Source organism: Lissotriton vulgaris, chromosome 2_2 (genome assembly GCF_964263255.1).
Source record: "Lissotriton vulgaris chromosome 2_2, aLisVul1.2, whole genome shotgun sequence".
NCBI classification, from domain to species: domain Eukaryota; kingdom Metazoa; phylum Chordata; class Amphibia; order Caudata; family Salamandridae; genus Lissotriton; species Lissotriton vulgaris.
This window is the reverse complement of record NC_141688.1, coordinates 119,299,179-119,321,300: the sequence shown is the minus strand read 5'-3', so window position 1 is coordinate 119,321,300 and position 22,122 is coordinate 119,299,179. Positions and strand designations below refer to the sequence as shown.

At 45.0% G+C, this 22,122-nt stretch overlaps 1 protein-coding gene across 3 annotated transcripts in view; it reads right to left on the bottom strand.

The window, feature by feature from the left end:
• The window catches only part of TMEM266 (transmembrane protein 266), a 766,234-nt gene that overhangs the window by 322,357 nt on the left and 421,755 nt on the right, over positions 1-22,122 (bottom strand). For all 3 annotated transcript variants that reach the window (XM_086959421.1, XM_086959422.1, XM_086959423.1), the window contains one exon: positions 20,435-20,573. In XM_086959421.1, the coding sequence (XP_086815547.1) occupies positions 20,435-20,573 (139 nt within the window). The remainder of the gene's footprint in view (positions 1-20,434; positions 20,574-22,122) is intronic.

Sequence of the window (22,122 nt, the reverse complement as noted above, 5' to 3'; positions counted from 1 at the left end):
CAATGACACAGGCACAATTATAGACTATATCTTTTTATCTTCTAGTATTCTGCCTGAAGTTATTAACTATAAGGTAGAAACTACAGTTTTTAGCGATCATAACCCTGTTATTCTAGAGACCATATCACAGGGAGTCCTGGGAAAAAGGGAGATTGATGCTTTATGTGTGACAGAATTAGTCCCGAGAGATCAGAATCGTAGACTGAAATGGGATCAAGTAACCCCAATCACCTTTTTACAGGAAACTCTGGCTAAAGTTGAGGGGGAGGTTGCCATTTGTTTGGATAATAATAATTCTGGTACCACCATGATAGAGGCTTTCAATGTTATCTGCCGTCAGGTCAATTTAGACCTGACCGTAAAGACAAAACCTAATAGGCTCAGGGGTCCCAAATGGTTTGACTCAAATTGTTCCAAGGCTCACTCAATCCTCCTAAAGGCTCTAAAAAACAAACCTAGAGATAAAGAGCAGATAGCATCACTGAGGAAACAATACAGTTATGCTATCAGGGTGAGGAAATCTGAGATTAAAAAGGAGGCCTGGAATGATTTATTATTGCCTGATATACAGAGAGACAGCGCCAAATTCTGGGCAATAATAAACCACCCATACTTCGTGGGACTAGAGAATCAGAGAGCAGATTGCATTATACCAGACGAACAGTGGGTGACACATTTCAGTAACATCTATAGCTGTCCTGATACCACTCCAGACTGTGAGATGCCATTTACACAAGCAGTAACTACCATCTCTCCTTTTAGTTTAGAGGAGGTGAAAAAAACAATTAATGACACACTCTATAAAAAGGCACCGGGGCCTGATGGGGTTCCCGCAGATTTCTTCAAGAGTGCCCCTGAACTAAGTGCCAAGATTCTCACAAACATTTTTAATGCTACAAGGGATCTCATCTTTCCTACTAGTTGGGCCAAGTCCACGATAGTACCGATCTTTAAAAAAGGACAGAGGACAGACCCGGCCTGTTATAGGCCAATCTCTCTCATTGATTCCAGTGTTAAAATCTTGGGAAGAGTCCTTTTAGGAAGACTGACTCAGCTTTTAGAAGGGAAGGGTGTCCTATCAAACGCACAATACGGTTTTAGAGCCAAAAGAGGAACCTTAGACCAGTGCCTAAACCTAGAACTGATCATAAATAAATACGTAGTCGCCAAGGGGGGTTCTCTGTACATGGCCTTTATGGACCTCTCCTCAGCCTTCGACCTGGTCAACAGGGCTAAGCTGTGGAGGGTCCTTTTGACCATGGGCATTGACCCCCCTTTGGTTGGATACCTGGCTGAGCTACATAGGGACCTCATGACCTCGGTCAGAGTGACTAGGGAAGGGAGATGCACTTGCCACTTTAAGTCAAAGAGGGGGGTTAGGCAAGGGTGTATCCTTGCCCCCCTCCTCTTTACTCTTTACATAAACGATCTCGAGGTAGTCTTGGCAGCATCCCACACCGATATCCCGCGTGCAGGTGAGACAAAGATACCTGTCCTCCTGTACGGGGACGACGCAGTTCTTTTGGCACGCTCCGGAGTGGCACTTAATAAACTCCTTTCATCTTTTGGGGACTTCATGTCCTCGTTGGACATGAAAACCAACACAGAGAAATCTCACGTACTGATTGTAGGAGCTGCAGGCAGGAAAAGAAAGTCAAAAACATTTTTTTGTGCTGGGAAAGAGGTCAGGAGAGTTCCATCTTTTCCATATTTAGGGGTGACCTTCGATGAAAAGGGCACTTGGGGACCCCAGCATTCCGTTAAAAGCAACGCTGTTGCAAGAGCGGCAGCAGGGTTGCTTGGCTTTGCTAAAAAACTGGGAGCCCGCCCCATGGAAAGCATTATAAAGGTCTATAAAGCAAAATGTTTGTCTGTTGCCCAGTACGGTTCTGTTATTTGAGGGTACACTAATCATGACAAAATTCAAAAAGTAGAAAACAAATTTCTGAGAACCCTGCTTTCTGTCCCCCAATCGACTTCCACCTATGCAATACACACAGAGCTAGGATTGGGCTATATAACTGACATTTTAAAACTAGCCCCAGTTATTGGATGGATGAAAACTTGGCTTAATCAGGAGCTTACATTAAATCACATCATCTTAAAAGATTGTTTAGCCCTGGACAGAGCCCAAAACATCCCGTGGGTAAAATATGTACAAACGCAGCTAATTTTAGCCGGCCGACCGGAGCTTTTCTCATCTCCAGATTTGATAAGGCAGGAAGATCTTAAAATAATAAAAAACACCTTGACAAATTTATATGTTATGGAGAGGGAAGCCATAGAGCTAAAAAAAACCATGGTTAGGAAACACTGTTTGTTGACATCTGTCCCAGGAATGGAACCATACCTTTTCCTGGTAACTAAACCATACCATCGTTTCCTTCTAACGAGATTCCGTTTTGATTTGATCCATTTCATTCTGGGCAATTTTAAAATATGGAATAGACCCGATAATGCTGAACCATGTGATTGTGATCACTTTTCCACCCAGGACACGATTCACTTTACCATGTTCTGCGGCCATTATACTGAGATTAGAAAAAGATATTTGCTTCCAATTTTGCGCAATCTAGGTTTTATTCAGGTAAAACCAGCCCTGATGTTCCTGCAACTCCTTCCCAATGTAAGAGTAGCTTTTCATGTTGCTAGTTTTTTAGTTGCAGGAGCACGCATAAATAAGCACCGCACAAGAACTAGGCACCTTATTCCTGAATATTGATTTCCCTTTTTTATTAAAGTCTCCTCTTAATATTCTTAACATTTTCGTATAACTCATCTTGTATATTGTGATTTTAGAGTTTTTAAATATTGATTGTCTGTTAAAATTATGTACTAATTCGTGTTCTGATGAAATGTTGCTATGTAATAATGCTCGTTCTTTTATGATTTTTAATAATCGAATAAAGATAATTGACTGACTGACTGACTCCTCTCTTGTGAACTTCCTTTAGAGCAACAACATCCTCCATGATACTCAGTCTGGCTTTCGGCCAACATGAGTACGGAGATGGCTCTACTGGAGGTTACTGATGCCATCAGAGAGGTGTTGGATGCGGGAGGTAAGGCCATGCTGGTTATGTTGGACTTGTCGGCGGCTTTTGACACAGTTCCCCACAGCAGTCTCCTTTTAAGACTTAGGGAGATTGGGCTGCGGGGAGCGGTGTTTAATTGGTTTAAGTCCTTTCTTGCCGGCCGCCGGCAAACGGTCTGGGCCCCTCTGTTCTCCGCCGAGATGCCACCTCTTGAGGTAGGAGTGCCTCATGGCTCTGTTCTGAGCCCTGCGTTGTTTATATGGCACCCCTGGCAGCTCTGGCGGAGTCCTTTGGCGCCCAGATTGTGTCCTATGCTGACGACACCCAGCTTCTTTTTACCAGTCAGAAGAGGTCAGACTTCGATGGCGGGCAGATCAGAGGCTGCTTGGGAGCCGTCTTTAAGTGGTTCGAATGGCACAGCCTGAAATGCAACTCCGACAAATCGGAGCTGCTGTTTTTCGGCTGTCCCGCCGACCCCAGATGGCAGTCTTGGTGGCCGCCAGCCATGTTTCCCCCCGCAGCTGTGTCCTCCAAGGCCAAGAATCTGGGGGTTCAGATAGACGACGGTCTTACCTTGTAGCCTCAGGTCTTAGGTCTTGTTGGCAAATGCTTCGGTATCATTAAGATGCTGAGGAAATTTCTTCCTTTGCTGACCCTCTGCCATCGGAACGTTACTGTCCAGGCTCTCATTGGTTCACGTTTGGACTATTCCAACGTTCTCTACCTGGGCCTGCCGGAGATTCTTCTTTCTCGCCTGCAGGTTGTGCAGAATGCTGCTGCTAGAGCCATTTACGGGCTTCATCGCAGAACCAGTGCGACTATCTTATTAAAAAATCTTCATTGGCTCCCCATTAAAAAATGAGTAGCCTTTAAGGCTCTCACACTGACCTTCAAGGCGCTCCATGGCACTGGAGCTAAATATATTAGAAACCGTTTGGCTTTCTATTTGCCTTCGAGGATGTTAAGGTCAGCTTTTTTGGCTCTGGCTCAAGTTCCATCAATTAGACGGGCCAGGATTGGTGGACGTTCTTTCCGCTATCTGGCTCCCAAGCTCTGGAACGCCCTGCCAGTGTCCATGAGACTCAACGCGAGTCTACTGGGTTTTAGGAGGGAGCTAAAGTCCTGGCTCTTTGTCCAGTAGGTCCTATGCTCGGTCCCTTTTCGCCCTCGATGTCTGTTTCTTAGTTTCTATTAAAGTGCCGGGACACTCTCCGGGACACTCTCCGGAGTAGCTGTGCGCTATATAAAACTATTTTAACATAACATAACAACATTTGATTGTGCTGGCTGCCTGCGTCGCTCCTCTGTACCATGAAGGCAAATCTTCTCCCTTTCCCTCAGTGTACGTCTGAAAAAATACCTGCAGTGTGGATAGCTGTAAAGTACATAGTTCTCAGGAAGACCGAATTTTATTTGACCAATAACAATACATTCCTGTCCAAAAAAGACAGAAAAACACAGGGACAGATGAAAATAGTCAAGTGAATCAGTTGAAAGAAATTTCCTAGTGAGAATTTTGATGGAAAAAAGCTAAAAAGGCCGAGCTTAGTGATCCAAGATCCTGTCACCAGGAGCAGGAAACAACAAGCATTTGCAATGCAATAGGTCCCGCATTTACACAACTTTAAGCTATTGGCATTGTAAGTGACAATGCCTTTTATTTATGTTTTAAAACCCAAAACATAAATAAAACGCACTGTCATTTACACTGCCAATAGCTCAAACACGCGTAAATGGGAGACCAATTGCATTGCAAATGCTTGTTTTATATATTGTGAAAGAAGGCATGCACACCTTGGCAATCCCTCACCACAGGCATCTTCATACTGTTTGGGAAGATTGAACACCAAGTCCACCTTGCAGAGACGTCTTCCTGAACGTGCTTGACCCTAAAGAGGAAGCATGTGGCGCTTTTATTCCCACCTTCAGAGCCGTGGCTTCCCATTTAAAATCTGCTTGGCCAGTGTTTCTTTGTCAGAGTGCCAAGCTTCAGTACGGTTTTGGGACTGATTGCCGGATCTCATCTTTCAGATGCAGATTTTAAGACAGCTCAGTGTGTTTCTGCTTGCTGAAGCTTTCAGTTTATTTACTGCTCATATCAAGTTGGAATAGACGCACACCAGACTCGGGCTTCCATGCTCCCAAGTTCAATAAATGAGTGCAATTGAATTGGTTAATAGAAACTCTATTTGCAGAGCTGCAATTAAGACCGTGCAAGTAACTGGTATATACAAACTTGTTGTGCACGTGGGATGTTAATAACTTGAAGGGTGCACTTTGTAGTGAGAATTTAAATACATCTAAATAGAGGTGAAATAATTAAGAGGTGGCATGTATTAGCTACATAAACAGACTAAATATAATGTATACAAAAAAAGTAATAAAAGGCTCCTTCCTAAATGCTGCCGTGTGGGGGAGTCCCCGGCCTGGCTGGGAGTCTGATGTTCACTGCCCTTAACGGAGTACCAAAGTGGCTCCATGTGACAGGGGGTAGTGGCAGGGTGAAAATGACCTGGTCTTAAAACGAATAATAAAAAATCATCACCATTTCTCTGTAGTTGTTTTAATGTATTATTTTTAGGGAACAGGTATAACGCATCCGTTTAACAACATCCATACACAAGGCTGTGTGTCCTGATAGAAAAGATAAATGAAAAGCAAACCAAGCTACACCTGCTGTGCACCGGTCATGTGTTCTGATTTCCCTCCACAATGGAGCAAACGTTCACGCTCATATTCTTTGCAGAGTTTTGTTTAGTTGTACTTCAGATAGGGAGGGACAGAGAGAGGGACAAGAATGACAGACAAAAGGTACACAGTATAGCAAAGTCATTGTTTTGATAGGTCCCTAGTAGTACTGAAAGTGCAATTTCAATTACCAGGTGAGATTAGTTTATTTTATTTCATTCATTCATCAACACCATTTAACTCTGCACAGAGCACATCTGACAAAGAAATCAGTTTTCAAAACAGACCATGAAATGTCCTTATTTGCGCGTCTTATAATGTGTGCTTGGCTAAACACGTATAAGGTCCCAAAGACGAGACCTATTGGCTATGCCAATGCTTGTTCTTTTTTACCCCCGGTCGCTGCTTGTTTTCTTTCCCTTTGCTTGCCTATCGGCAGGGCACCCACTTCAGGACACCACGCTTCATGTTTAGACAGCATTTGCATTTTTCCAACACTATGTAAACAAACCTTCAATCAATCAATCAATCAATCAATCAATCAACCTTGCCTTTTGTTTTATAAGCAGGTGTCCGTGGAGCCTTATGCTTCATTTTGAGGGATCTTTTCCGGGTTTACTAATGGGCAGGGCAGGCGTCCGCGGCCACAGAAATGCTGCAACTTTACTTTTAGCTACAAGAATGCTGACGAGTTTGCTGATTTACCGCGGTTGGGCAGTGACTGCCTCTGTTGTGAACTCCCATAAATGCACCTCCATCTAAAAGGTTGTAATGACAGTACATCTGAATCTGCGACCCTCGGCCCTACAATCACTGGTCTCCTCGAGCATGCTGTCGACAGTAACACAGAGACACTCGCTTGGCGTCCGGTTATTCAGAAAGGAGCAGAAGTGTAACCGGCTCTGTATTCACCTGGTCTGGTGTCCACCCCTGCAGCCATGGCATTCAGGCCGGACCCAACCGGTCGATGGGACTTAATTAGTGCATTAAGTAACCCTAATACCTTTGTGCTAAATAAACGCATTCTCCCTCCCTTTCCCCTGAATTGTTTTATGTCCCCTCTCCCCGCCTGCCAGGAAGGTCACAACTAGGGAGGAAAGATTGCGCCTTCCTCCAGACCTCTGTTTATGGCGATTTTATCTCGGATTAGTGCATAAGAAAGTACATCTGCCCCTCAGTGCGCTAAAAGTACACCTGGCGTGCTATAACACAATCCACGGGGTGCGACAGGACCCCGATACTTCTGGCCCCAGCAATCGTCTCTCAAACGGGGAAATAGTGGGCACGTGGCGTTTTATGCACACGTGCCCTTCTTCGCTTACTGCACAGTTTTAAAACACATATTTCTGTGCATCAAGGAAGCTCCTGTGCATTCTTTCATCAGCCAACAGGCTGTGATTGTGGACGCAGCCATACACCAATGAAACTCAGTTACTCTTTTTAATGTTACAAAGTAACACCTTGTCGGGAGAGGATGCGGCTTAACGGTTAGAGGGCCGACTTTAAAGCTGATGTGCGGGAGGAGGGGGGGGGTTCATGTTCGAGTCTGCCAGAAGGCTCAAACTTGGGGTCATTCTCGACAAATTACTTAACCTCCATGTATCTAAAAAATGTATATGTGCACTTTGAATGCAAGCAGTGCTCATGTAAAGCGCCCTGATGACTTCAGATCAGTGCCCGCTATATATTCTGTGAGCTGTTGTCCTTTCCCAGGGATGAACTTGGTTGTCACGAGCCTACATTTTGAATTTTAATTTATACCGCTAAAGAAGCTGTGACATTGCATACATTATGAGGAGCATAAGACAGAATGGTCCGAAAGGAATGCCACAAGGAATCTGGTGGGGGGACGGTATAGCTCCTAAAAACGCCTCATGTTTTGACTGCAGTTAGAGAGAAAGCGCTATATTGTGACCGGTTTTAGACGCCCTCTCTCTCTCTCTCGGAACAAGCAACCAAGTGCTCCTAACCATTTTGTTGTTTTAGAACTCAATTTTGCTTCTTTTGTAAGCGTCGGAAACATGACGAAGGTTCGAACCAGAGACCAAATGTTAAACTCTGGCACATGCAGAGGACCTAATGGGCAACTGCGCCACCAAAGGCTTAATTTATGGGACTTTCCCACTATGGAAAAAACAATGCGTTATTCTGCATTAAAGTAGTAAAGGCGTCACCGTGGCTACCACACAATAAAACAAATAATACAAAATATTTTGCAGAGCAAGTGAAAAAGACGTCATAAGAAAGCAAGTAAAACAAAAAGAGCAGATGCAAGCCATGGAATGTCCGGGTTCTTGAAGGGGAGCGAGGGAAAGTGAAAGTGCGCGATGCACTCACTGTGCCGCCGGTTTCTCTGCTGAAAGGAGACAGGAGTTGGTACACGCAGACAGGAGATGTGCACTCCGTACGCGTGCACAACTCCTGAAAGTGGCAGCAATAGTCTCATTAGCGAAGCAGCTGCGCTGCATTCGCTAGCGAGACCTAAAAACTGAAGCAAGTGCCACTTGCTGAGCATGATGTGATACTGGTGGTCTTGGGCCTTTTAAGGCGCAGACACTTCACATTCACATAATTTCAGCCTATAGGGCTACACTGTCCTCTTTTCCCTCATCTTTCTCCTTTAAAAAAAGAATTTGTTAGGATTTGTTAGAGTTAAATGCAATCTAAAGAAATTGGCCATTATAGCCTTCCTCATAGGCTGCACAATATTCTTGTATTAAGTGTTTTCACAGGCCTTTCTGAAGAAAGACGAACATGTACACTTAAGAAGACAAATTATGAAAAAGTATCTAGGATCCCCACACGTGGGCGAGACTATTCAGTGCTCATGACTATCATCTGAGAGCCCCTGAAAGATGCAAGTCGGAGAGAATTGCAATTAGGAAATCTGTATTCCTAATGTTTAGGTAATAGAAGAGAATTTTCTCTCTTGATGTGGTAGCCACATCAAGAGAGGAGAGTAGCAGCAGCAGTTGACTTTTTCTGAATGTGAGCTTAGGCAATACTGCTCAACCAAGGAATCCTGGTGCACGTACGGCCTCCGTAGTCTACGGCAAAGCAAATGAACAATAGAGTGGCCCCACGAATATGGGTGACTTACACTAGCCGAGTCACTGAACGAGCCATGCAGGTGATCCAACAAAGTTATTATTATTATTTAAAATTGTATATAGCCCGCAGTTACCCTAGGGCATCCCAGCGCTTAACAGGACACTAACAGATAAAAACAGTCAGTCAGGAGCTATCAAACAGGGAACAGATGTCTTTTCAAACATTTGCGAAAACGCAGAGTGCAGGTCTCGGCACGCAGTTTTAAAGGTAAGGAATTCCAAAGCCTTGCTGTATTCACCGAAAATCTTCTCCCGCCTATGCGTGCCCTCTTTACTCTGGGGACTAGGAGGAGATGTTTCTGGTCAGAACGCAACGTTCTGTTTGCTTTGCATGGCACTGCTAGATTTCTCAAAATGGGGGGTCCTGTTCCCTGGAGAATTTTGTGGGCTGTACAGAGTGCCTTAAATGTTACTCTTTGCCGTACTGGGAGCCAGTGCAATGCCTTTAGGGCAGGTCTGGCTGACTCCGTTCTGGGAATGCCCATAAGCAGTCTGGCCGCCGCATTTTGGACCTGCTGAAGTTTGTTAAAGGTGGATTCAGGGGCACCCAAAAAAAGGGCATTGCTATAATCGAGTCGCGATGTTATCAGTCCCTGAATCAACAGCTTCCTAGAAGGGAAAGGAAGAAGAGGAAGTATTTTGCGGGCTGAACGTAACAGGGCGAAACAAATTCCTGCCGTTTTTTTAGCTTGGGTCCTGAACGAAAGATCTTGTTCCAGCCAGATCCCCAAGCTCTTAATCTCCTCTTTCATACTGGGGAGATCTCCCATACAACTAGGCCAGCTGGTCAATGGGAGAGGGGGGGGGGTTTATTCCCTAGCAGCATTATCTCTGTCTTAGAGCCATTCAGCTTGAGAGCTGATTCGTCCATCCAGGTGTGGACTTCCAACAGGCATGAGTGCAGCAAATCGGGATTCTCTACCAGTTGTGAAAGGGCGACCACTAACTGAGTAACATCAGCATAGCTGATGATCTTGATGTTATAAGGGGCCACCACATCCTCCAGGGGGGCCATATAAACATTAAACAATGTAGGGCTAAGGGAGGAGCCCTGAGGCACTCCCCACTGGAGGGGGATAGAGGTAGTCCGATTGCTGCCTTCCCAAACCTGATAAGAGCGGCCGTCAAGAAATGACCTAAGCCATTCCAAAGCGGCCCCTGCCACACCCACCTCTGACAGTCGCTGAATCAGCACCTGATGATTAACGGTGTCAAACGCCGCACTAAGGTCCAGGAGGATCACTGCCACTGATCCTCCTGAGTCCAAAATGCGTCTGGATTCTTCTACGACTGCCAGGAGGGCAGTGTGAGTGCCCTGGCCTGGGCGGAATCCGGTCTGCGAGTCTCAAAGCAGACCGTTTGACTCCAGGAAGCCTGACAATTGATGATTCGCTAGCCTCTCAGCAATTTTGCCGAGGCCTGGCAGGAGAGATATAGGCCTAAAATTTGCCAATTCCGCCGTGTCGAAGTTAGGCTTTTTTAAAAGTGCCTTGACCACTGCTGTTTTCCAGCTTGGTGGCACCAAGCCCTGGGAAAAAGAAGCGTTCATCAAATCAGTGATAGGAGTCAAAAAGGATGGTGCTACTTGTTTTAAAAATTTCATAGGGACCGGATCCATTGGGGACCCACTTTTCATAGAAGTAAGAACTTTCAGTACTTCGGCATCTGAAACTGGGCCAAAAGTATCTAGAAAGGTGGATGGCTCTCTAGGCTGAGTTAAGGAGTACTTTTCCTGTGTCTGTTGAGGTCGTATGGTCTGAGGCAGGGAATTCAGTATCTTTTCTATTTTTGTGTGAAAGAAATCTGCAAGCTCCTTACACTTTTGTTTGTCATGTGTAGGCACAGGTTCAGGAACTTTAAGGAGTTCTTGCACCACTTTAAAAGTTTCCCTGGATGAGTTTGAGGCCGATCTTATGCGCTCCTCAAAGAATTGGGCTTTTGCGAGCCGAAGGGCAGCTTTATAACTCCTCATAGCTACACGATATTCCTCACGCCTATTTGTCTCTAAGTTCTTTCTCCATACCCTCTCCAGCTTTTTACATCCTTAAGCAGGCGAAGCTCAGCAGTATACCAGGGAGCAGAACCGATTATTTTCTCCCTCTTTTGGACTCTCTTATTGGGAATGAGGGAGTCAAAGGAAGTAGTCTCCTAAGGCATGGACACCAGGCTTCCTTGGAATCGCACAGCAGGTCTGACTCAGTCATCATAAATAAAGCTTGGTTAGAACGGTGGCTGAACGACATTGATTAGGTAAGCCGGGGACATCAGAAGGAAGATTTTGAAATGTTAAGTTAATGTTTATTTGGGAAGTATGAGCACCTCTTGTTCCAATTAGCCAAGAGACTAATTGAAGGACTCACAGTGAGACTGGGAACACGGAAGAGTGGCTCAAGTAGAGTGTGAGGTCTACAAAACGTGAGGTAGGTAGGTCCTCAATGAGTAACAGTGGTCATATGACAGAGGTGGGAAGGGATGTAAAAGGAATTAGTTACTTACCTGTACACTATAGTTCCCCAGTATTAGCTTTCATAGATTCACATGCTTGTATCTTCCCCGTCGTCATGGTGGGAGTCTCACTGTAACAGAATGACCAAAGCAGTATCATAGAGAAGAAAAACTGCATAGAAAAGCCCATAGGGACAGTATTATTTGGTAACCAGACCTCCTCATTGTTTGGTCCAAAAGTCAGCCAATCAGCATTACTGCCCTGACCTCACACTCCCCAGCAGATCCTTCATGCCTCAGATTTCCAGCCCCAAATGCGAGACATGGATAAATACCGAGATAACAGGTTCTACCTGAGAAACGGGGAGGTGCACAGGCGCATGTGAATCTATGAAAGATAATACTGGAGAACTATAGCGGAAAGGTAAGTAACTAATTCCTTCTCCAGTATTACATCTTTCATAGATTCACATGCTTGTATCAGAGTAGCAAGTAGTACCCAAAACCTGGAGCGTTTCCATGGTAGAACTCAGTGGTATGGTTCTGCTGCGTAGATACCTTTAAAATATAATCCAAATATACGCAGAGCAGATAATAAGAAAACGGAACAACATTAGAAGAGTACATGACAAGTTCTTCACAGAAAGACTTATTAAACCATGTAAATGTAAATGTACATGTATTTATATAGCGCAAATCACTGACCGAGGTCGGTATCTAAGCGCTTGCTTAGGGAACCCGTCCTGGTATTCCCATGTGAGATAACCCCGGCAGGTTATCCACAAGGTGAAAGCCAGGCATCCCGCCGCGAGGGGCCGTAGTGGAGATTAAGCAAGCTATTGCCCAGAGTCGCAGAGTGTGAACCCGTGAGTCAAGAAGGCACCGGAGCGAGAATTATCGAGTCCGTGGAATTTTTTTTAGCCCAAGACCCGCCGAGGCGGGGAATTGAACCCTGGTCCAGGGTCGATCTCAGCTTCCGGGTCTGCCGCCTCTAACCCCTGAGCCACACTTCTCCACGCCATCTACATTAAAATATATATATACTGTACATAATACAAACACAGAGTAAAGAATACCTTATTGGAACAGACGTCTCAGGACAGCGTGTCCCACTACTGTGTCCTCTTTCCACGCAGTGTCCAGACAGTAGTGCCTGGTAAATGAATGCTCACTCCTCCACGTTGCCGCTCTGCAGATGTCAGGCAGAGACACTCCTGCAAACAATGCCATAGATGTCGTCATCTTTCTTGTGGAGTGAGCATTCACCCTGGAACGCAGCGGCTTTCCAGCTTTTTCATGACATTCAATGATTGCTGACGATATCCATCTGGCAAAACTCAGTCTTGACAGAGGCAGTCCTTTCCTCTGACCCTCAAATGCAATAAGTAATTGTTTCGATTTCCGAAATGTCTTTGTTCGCTCAATGTAGAATTTCAAACACCTGGATATATCTAAGGAATGCAGAGCCCTTTCTGCATCAGAAGAAGGATTGCTGAAAAAAGTGGACAAAATAAATGGTTCATTAAGATGGAACGAAGTAGGAACCTTGGGTATAAATTTCGGGTTTGTCCTTAGTATCACCCCGTCCTGTCGAAATTGGAGAAAAGGCTCTTCCACTGAGAAGGCCTGAATCTCGCTAACTCACCTTGCCGAGGTCAGTGCTAGAAGCAGAGCTGTCTTCCATGAGATAAATTGTAAGTCTACCTTGTGTATAGGCTCGAATGGTGGCCTCATAAGTTGTGCCAAAACTGGGTTGAGTTGCCAGGGTATTGGCGGCCGTTGAATGGGTGGAAAAGCTCTAAAGAGCCCCTTGACAAATTCCTTGATTAGTCTGTGATACCAAAGAGACGGCTCACCCGGCGTCCTCCTGAATCTTGATATTGCCGCCAAATGCATCTTTATTGAGGCATGACAGAGACCTGCTTTTGATAATGACAGCAAGTAAGGTAAAATACTTTCAGGTGGCACTGTAAGCGGGTGAGGTTCTTTACCAGCGCACCAGTGACAGAAACGTGTCCATTTCGCTGTGTACGTTTTGTTCGTAGACGTAGCCCTAGATTGCGATAATATGTCCCTGCAATCTTGCGGTATAATCATGGACTGGAATTCTGGCTCATGAGGTTCCATGCTGACAATTTTAGCGATCAGGTCTGGATGTAGAATCTGGCCGTTGTTCATTGATATGAGGTTCTGGTACGACGGGAACTGCAACTTGTTGCCCTGTGAAAGCTGTAGCAGGTCTGAAACCATGCTTGTCTTGGCCAAGCTGGTGCTACCAGAATTATTTGACATGGTTCCGATCTTATCTTGCGAAGCACTCTTGGAATCAAAGGAAATGGTGGGAACGCGTAAGCAAACATTCCTGTCCAGTTCAGTTGGAACGCATTTCCCTTTGAATTTTGTTGAGGGTACCTGGACACAAACTGTTCGCATTTTGAGTTGTCCCGAGTCGCGAACAAATCTAAAGTTGGTGTGCCCTATTTTTGAAACACTCTGTGAAGCTGGGTGTTGTTCAGCTCCCACTCGTGCAACACATTCTTCGTGCGACTAAGGACATCTGCTCTTGTATTGAGAATGCCCTGAATATGTTGTACTTGGATAGAGATGTTGTGTCTTATCAGCCATTTCCAAATCCTTTGCGCTAGCATGGAAAGCTGTTTGGACCGTGTTCCCCCTTGTTTGAGGAGATAAAACTTTGTTGTGGTGCTGTGTGTCTGCACAAGCACAGACGATCCCTGAATTCTGGGAAGAAAAGCTTGAAGCCTCAGAAACACAGCTTTGAGCTCCAACATATTTATGTGAAGTTGCGCTTCTCATTCCGACCAGAGACCCTGGATTTCCAGCTCCTGAAGGTGTGCACCCTATCCTTGCAACGAAGCATCTGACGTCATCACATGTTTGTGACTCTGGGGTTCGAAAGACAGACCCTGATTCAAGTTCTTCCGAACCTTCCACCATGACATGGCCACCTTCATTCGATGTGATATGATGATCCGATCTTCGAATGTTCCTTTTGATTGAACCCACTGCTCGTCTAGCTGTTCCTGTAAAGGTCTCATACGAAGACGGCAGTTTGGCACCAGTGGGATGCAAGATGATATCATTCCCAACAAGGATTTGTATATCCTCACAGAAGTGAACCTTTTTGCTTGCAGAGAGGTTGCTAGGCCTATAATTTTCCTGATCCTTTCCTCCGAAGGATATGCTGTCGCTTCCTTTGTGCATATCCATGCTCCTAGGAATGTAATGCCTTGTGCTGGGACCAGAGATTACTTTTCTAGTTGGTCCACAGGCCTAACCGTTGAAACAGTCTGATGCAGCAATGCAGGGATGTCTTGGCCTTCTTGAAGGATGGACCTGTCACAAGCCAATCGTCGAGATATGGTTAAATACCCTCGGGCCGATTGAGGCCGAATGGTAACACTTTGAATTGAAAATGGCGACTCTCCACAACAAATCTCAGATACTTTCTGTTCTTTCGATGAATTAGTATATGGAAGTATGCATCCATAAGATCCAACGAAGCCTTGAAGTCTTTTCTCTTCAGCATAAGAAGGATCTCTTGCAGCAAGAGCATCCGAAAGGGAATCTTCTTTATATTTTGATTTAGATCCCTCAAATCCAATACCTGTCTCCATTTTGTGGTTTGCTTCTTTTTGATGAGGAAGAAATGTGAATAAAAGCCTTTCCCTCTGTGATGCCGAGGTACTTCCTCTATAGCCCCCTTTTGTAGGAGTGAAAGGACCTCATTTTGCAGCTCCTGAGTATGTTGATGGTGCTTGAACACCGGGGGTGATCTGGTGGTATTTGCACAAACTCTAGGGTATGGCCCTTGTTTATCACGTCCAAAACCCACTTGTCCGATGTTATGGACAGCCAATTTCTGAAGAATAGAGACAGATAGTGGTCGTTTTCGGGAACTTGCTGAGTGGAGAGCGCCATCATGGGATCATTGTCGTCTATTAGACTGCTGATTCTTTCCTCTGTTGGAGGACTTGCCTCTGGACTGCTGCTGAAAGGAAGAGTTTGAAGATCTATATTGTTGACCCATATTGTATTGCCTATAGCTCTGCTGGTAATAGGGTTGATATCTGTTGGATTGATAAGTAGATCGCTGATTGAATTGGCCTCTCGTACCTCTTCTGCGAAAGGACTGAAACCTTCCTTGTTGAAGGGACCCCAGTGCTCTGGCGGTATCTGTATCCGACTTGATGCCCTGCAGGGCCTCATCTACATGCTTGCCGAATAGATTTTAGCCATCAAAGGCCATGCCGATAATCTTTGCCTGCACCTCCGGCCGGAACGAGGTTGCCTTCAACCAACCCCGTCTCCGGAGGGAAACTGCTCCCGCCATCTGTCTAAAAGCCATAGAGGAGACATCCATTGCAACATCAATAGATTCCGAGGCTGATTTCGCTCTATCACGAAGGATAGCAGCTGCTTCTTCCTTCTTGTCCTCCTGGAGTGCAGCTAAAATGGGCGCCAAATCATACCACATTTGTCTGTTAAAGCGGCTGAGTAGAACCATAGCGTTGGCTGCTTTAATAGTAGAGGCTTCCATCACTGCAAACCTTTTTTCAGCTCCGTCCATTCTCCTACCCTCCTTGTCTGGTGGCACCATAGAGGTAGAAACTGGGTTTTTGGAGTTCCTCTGCGCCGCTTGTGTCACCACCGACTCTGGCCTAGGGTGTCCTATCAGGCAGGCCGGAGAAGACTGGAGCTCTGTATTTCTTTTCGATTCTAGGAACCGAAACCGCAATGGAAACCGGCGTCTTCAAAATTTTTAGACCCTCATCCCAAATATGTTGGATAATTGGGATTGATCTTGAGGTCTTCCTAGCATCGTCTTTGAAGTCGTATAAGAAACATTCCGTTTCTTGAACCTCCATCTCTAGATCGAATCTTTTAGCTGCTTCTCTATAATGTCGTGGAATCCTTCAATATCTTGCGGAGAAGTGGATAGCGCCGGGGGAGGCGAGGGAGCTGACGGCAAAACCTGCTCATTCCATTCCTGGCCTCCCGAAGTATCCTGTGTGAGTTCACCCTCCTCAGGTTGATCATCATCGTCTGTATCAGTCAGGTCATCTCTGATTGTCACCACTGGTGGCGAACGTAGAGACTTCGTTGGCTGTGTATTTTGGGCCCTCGAAGTTTGGGGCGCAGGTGCCGGTGTAGATGACAGAGGCGCATTTGCCTCTGGAAAACGACGATAATAGTCATTAATCATAAGCCTCAGGTCAGATACCAGAGAAACAGGCATAGAGACTGACTCTTCGCTTGCTTCTTCCTGCTGTTCTTCATCCTCACCGTAGTCACCAGTGTCCTGGAAAGATTCATACCTTGAAGACTTTGACTGAGCCCGTTCCTTAAATGAAAAAACTTCCTCCTCATCTGTGTCCTGGCTCTTTATTTTAAGTTGTGATGGACTATAGGCCACTCCAGACGACTCCTCATCATCGGAGTCTTGCTCCAGCAGATTGGACGGAGGCAGAGGAGAAATTTGCGCCCACGACGTGACTTCCGCTGACTTACTTATCGTCGACGATCCCCTCGACGACTGAAATGACCGGATGGAGATTAAAGTCTTCGACTTTGGCGATTTAAAGGCCTTCGCCGTCGAAATCACACTCTACGTCGACGCAGTCATCGTCGACGGAGCCATTGTCGACGGAGCCATTTTCGACGGAGCCGTCGTCGTCGGAGCCATCGTCGACGGGGCCGTCGTCAGAGCCATCGTCGACGGGAACTCCGTCGTCGAGGCCGTCTAAGTCGTCATCGACTAAGTCATCGTTGACGGTTTCCTCGTCGACGGGATAGTCACACTCGTCGACGTCGACACTGACTTAGTTCCTGTCGTTGACGCCGCTGTCATCGTCGAAATAGTCAACGCTGAAGTCGTCGACGGGGCTGATGTTTTTACCTCAGATTTGGAAGCAGAAACCCTGGAACTGGTCGCCGGAGCAGAAGATGCCCCTTTCTGACTTGACGACTTCTTGAGAGGAGTATGAGGTAGAGAAGACGCCTCCTTCCCCTTAGACTTAGACTTTTTAGGCTCCACCATTTCTTCAGAATGTGAGGCCTTCCTCTTTTTTGATGTTTGTGCAGCAGATTCCTCACCAGAATATAAATCTGATGTGGCCTTCCTTTTTTGAAGCCACAGCAGCAGACGAGCCTCTCTGTCCCTCAAAGTTTTAGCAAAGAAGGTTCTACAATATTTACAATCCTTGGCAATATGCTTTGGATAAAGACAGTATGAGCAGTCCTTGTGAGGGTCTTCAGAGAAAAGCCTAGCCTTTCCACAGGATCTGCAAGGTCTGAAAAGCCTCTTTTTAGAGCTCTCAGCCAGGGGTGGCTCTAGGCGGCCCTGGGCAGGGAGCGTAGGTAGGGGGCCCCGGAAGAGGGGGTCCGGGCGGAGCGCGGAGGCCATTGAAGAGGGGGTGGTCAGGGTGTTTGGAAGTGGAACAGAGCCGGAGGCCGCCAAATCCCTGCCAGGGGCCGCGACGCAAATATGTATCCATCCTCAGAGGATTATTATATTAAGGATATATATTGGTGTGGTGGCCCCTGGGGTTTGGTGGCCCTGTGCAAGTGCACAGCTTGCACATGCCTAAGACCGCCCCTGTCGCAGCCATTATAAGGCAAAATAAATGACAGACAATACCTTATCCAGAAGAAAATTCAGTTGAAAAAGGCCAAAAGTTCAGACTTGAAATACCAAACTGAGCAGAGCTCAGGGAGACTCCTTCCTCACACGAAGGCGGTTGGAAATCTGAGGCAGGAAGGTTCTGCTGGGGAGTGTGGGGTCAGGGCAGTAATGCTGATTGGCTGACTTTTGGACCAAACAATGAGGAGGTCTGGTTACCAAATAATACAGTCCCTATGGGCTTTTCTATGCAGTTTTTCTTCTCTATGATACTGCTTTGGTCATTCTGTTACCGTGAGACTCCCACCATGACGACGGGGAAGATACAAGCATGTGAATCTATGAAATATGTAATACTGGAGAATGGTGTGTTGTGCCTGGTGGAGGAAGGGTAATAGTGAAATTAAATCTTACTTGACGGGTTAGATTTCAAAACCACTAGTATTTGTTTGATAAAACACCTGATCTTGAAACTTTTTTACATAGCTTAGCTTCAGAGTTACATCTTATTTTGCTACACAATGCAATACCCAATGAGTTCAACATTTAAGCCAAAAAGAATGAAGGCATTTCGTTTTGGATCCCCAAATAAATTAGAAGGCCTTTAAAGTCCACAAACACGTTAATCTAGGTCTCATTTGCAACAGTGCGACCTGTGCACAGATACAAGGTGGAGTCAAACAACATTCTTCGGTCAGCCTGCACACAACATTTGCAGAGCTTCTTACCCCAGCTATGCATTAGCAGACCTGATTTTAATAAGTGGACTATGGAGGCTGCATTTAAAATCAATTTTAACATGCAGCTTGCAGTGAGCAGATTTCCTTTGTGAGACATACAGCAGAGGTCCAAACACCAGAGGTTAGAACCACTTAATTACAGGTACCACCAGCATTAATTGTCAACATATGACTTTACTGCATAAGCAGGAAGCAGCAAAATATCACTCTGCATTGAACAAACATGATGCATAAACTGGTTATACATTTGATATTCATGAAAGTTTGAACAGGACCTCCCTACCTCAATGGAGGCAATCTGAAGAATATAAATAAAGTGGAGTATTTCTATCCTAAAAGATGTCAATACTTTATGCTGCATTACACATGCTCTGTGCTTACCTGTTCAATAAAGAATCAACAGTGTTATTAAAATGCTATGCTATGTACCATGCAGATCATAAGAAATGTTACTTCAAAATGGGGCTAAAGGATACATTTCACAGCAAAAATGTCAATATTATTGCCTGAAAAAGTCTTGGGCAGGTACAATGAAAAACAAAGGGGTATTTCAGGATTTAGCGCATTTTCAAGGTGGCACTATATGGGGCCCAGCAGGTTGCTTTATACTACCTTAGAACGGAGTAATTTGTCAAACATTAGAACTCGCTCAGAACAATCCAGTTCCAGATTTACGACTAGAATTTGCAGGCTGTGCAAGAAAATAGTGGTTCAAAACTAAACTGTGTTTGTCGGTAGCTTCAGTTTTGATAGTGGTGTTTTATACTCTCAGGTTTTTGTTACAGTATAAAGCAGATGTTTTGGCATTGATTCTCTCTTAATATTTTATTTAAATTGTTTGGGATAATGCTTGTAACGTATAACATGCTCACAGAGTAGGTGGAAGTTTTATGCAAATCATGATTTCTATCAGAATAGAAAATAGAGCATCACAAGGAAGAGCAAATGAGACAGTATACATATTTTAAGTTGCAGGTGTATTGACATTGTCTGCAAGTGATGCTTGGGGTCTGATTACGAAGCATCCTAATGTTTATTATAATGTCACAATTGTACCATTCTTAGCTAAATTGTGTTAAAATGCAATAGGTACAAAGCTTATGTTGCTTTTTAATCAATGGCTATCTTTTCTTTTAGGTGTGTTGCTATATTAATTTAACATGTCGAACGTGACCTGTAAAATATGTTGCTATTATTTGAGTAGTGTACATGATAATGATTTTAATTAACAAATACAATCTTAGTTTGTAGAAATCGTGCACTTTTTGAGTTGCACGTAATGAGGATTTGGGCACACCTGGACCTACCACCCAGCCAATCATGGGTTGTCCCTGTGTTCCATACTGCTGATGTATGCTTCCTGTGATGGCTCGCCCTTACTTTCACACCCTTTAAAAAAATGCCTACTTATTTTCTATATTCTTACCCTCACTTTACCTAATTTCAATAGACTGTCTCTTGGCACCTAAATTATCAGACTGCCACTGTTGATTGTGGCCATTCCATTCAAAACCCCTACACCTATTTCCTACTTTTAAATTGTATTCAATCAATTACCCGCCAATCATTACAAACAAGCAGTATACACATTTCTTCTATAGCCTACCAGGACCTTCTAATAACTCGATTACTCAAAGGGTATAAACATATATTTAGCAATAGTTAAAATGCAGAATTAAATGATCCTGCACATAGTATTTCCTATTAATTTGTAAAGCATGTATATACACTTAGAAGGACATACAATGTATGATGGTGGACAGTATCACTCACCATCAATTATTCTTTTCACTCTCCAAATTCGCAGAGTTATAATGAGACTGATAGCATCCCATGGACTACTCGGGCCATTGGCTACAGTTGATGCCACCATTGGGGCAAGGGATAGTACTATCACAGCACCATCAAAAACCTGAAATTAGAAACAGTGATAAAAATAGGTATCAGAAATTAATGTGCATCTGCACTTCAAGAGTTCTGTTTCAAAGTACCATGAGAAGTGAAAACTCAAATGTTCCGAGGCACCAAAATACCCATGAGCTACATATATACCTCCTTTGAAATTAGGAAAATGTGTGAGTTAGAATTGGGGGTCTCTGGTTGGCAATGGTATACACCTTTGACCAAATAGGGACCCTTGCTTCTAAGTCAGGGAAAGGGGATTACACTACTGGATAACCCCTGCTCACTCCCTTGGTAGCTTGGCACGAGCAGACAGGCTTATCTCAGAGGCAGTGTGTTAAGAATTTGTCAACACATACAGTAATACAGTTTAAATACTATAGATGGAAACCACACAGGTTTTATAAAAATAAGTATTCTTTGTATAGACTTAACACAGGACCACAAACAACAAACATCCACAATACTGTACTTAAAATTGGCTTAAAGATGATAGAAGTAACTTAATTTAATCTGGTGATGAATGCGACAAAGTTCTCACAAAAATACCTGGACGCGTAACGCAAAAAAAACAAAAGGTTCGCAGAGATGGAGATGCGTCGGTTTCTTGCTTCGAGGGGAGACGATACGTTGCGCCTCACTGCTTGTGCAGAGTAGGGGATGCGTCTTGTTCCTTACCGGAGAGGAGGTGATGCGTAGATTCTCGTGATGCGTTCTGGTTGCGATGCGACTAGATGGCGCATCAATGCAATGATCCAGTGCGATGCGATAAGATGATTCCCTTGATGCAACAACGTGAAGACGATGCGTGCACGCCTGTTGGCAGTGCGGCGAACTCTGGAGCTTTGGAGTCGCGACAGGCCCTGCAACACGCTTCTCCGGTGATGCGACGGCGATCTTGCAGCGGTGACACGCTTCTTCGATGATGCGACGGGTAACAGCTTTGACAAAGGCACGCTTCTCTGATGATGCGGCGACCTCTGCGGTGGCGACACGCTTCTCTGGCGATGCGACGGCAACAGCTGCGACTGCGACACGCTTCTTCTCGATGCATCGCGCTTCCAGCTCCCAGCGACACGCAGGCTTCTGCAGACAGAATTCCCAGCAAGGAAATTCCGAGGGGAGCTGGTAGTGAAGTCTTTTGTCCCTGAGACTTCAGCAGGAGGCAAGCACAAGTTCAAGCCCTTGGAGCAATATTCTGCAAGATGATGAAAGTTCTGTAAAAGTTTCTTCTCCTTTCCTTGGTAATAAAGAAACCACTACAGGCCAACCCAGCAACACAGCACACTGGCAGGGGGGCAGTCTAAACTCCTGCAGCTTCCTTGGTTCTTCTCCTTGGCAAAAGGTTCATATTGTTTCCAGAAGTGATCTATAGTCTTGGGGTCTTCGTCCCTATATTTATACTGCAAAATCCTTTGTCCTGTGAAGGCATCGTGGTCTCGGCTGAGTCAAAACCAGTTCCGGTCAGTCCTGGAGCATTTGTTGACAAAACTCCTTCTTTCTTTCCCAGTGTAGGCCAGGGACATCAGACACACCACAGTAGGCGGAGCCAGCATTGT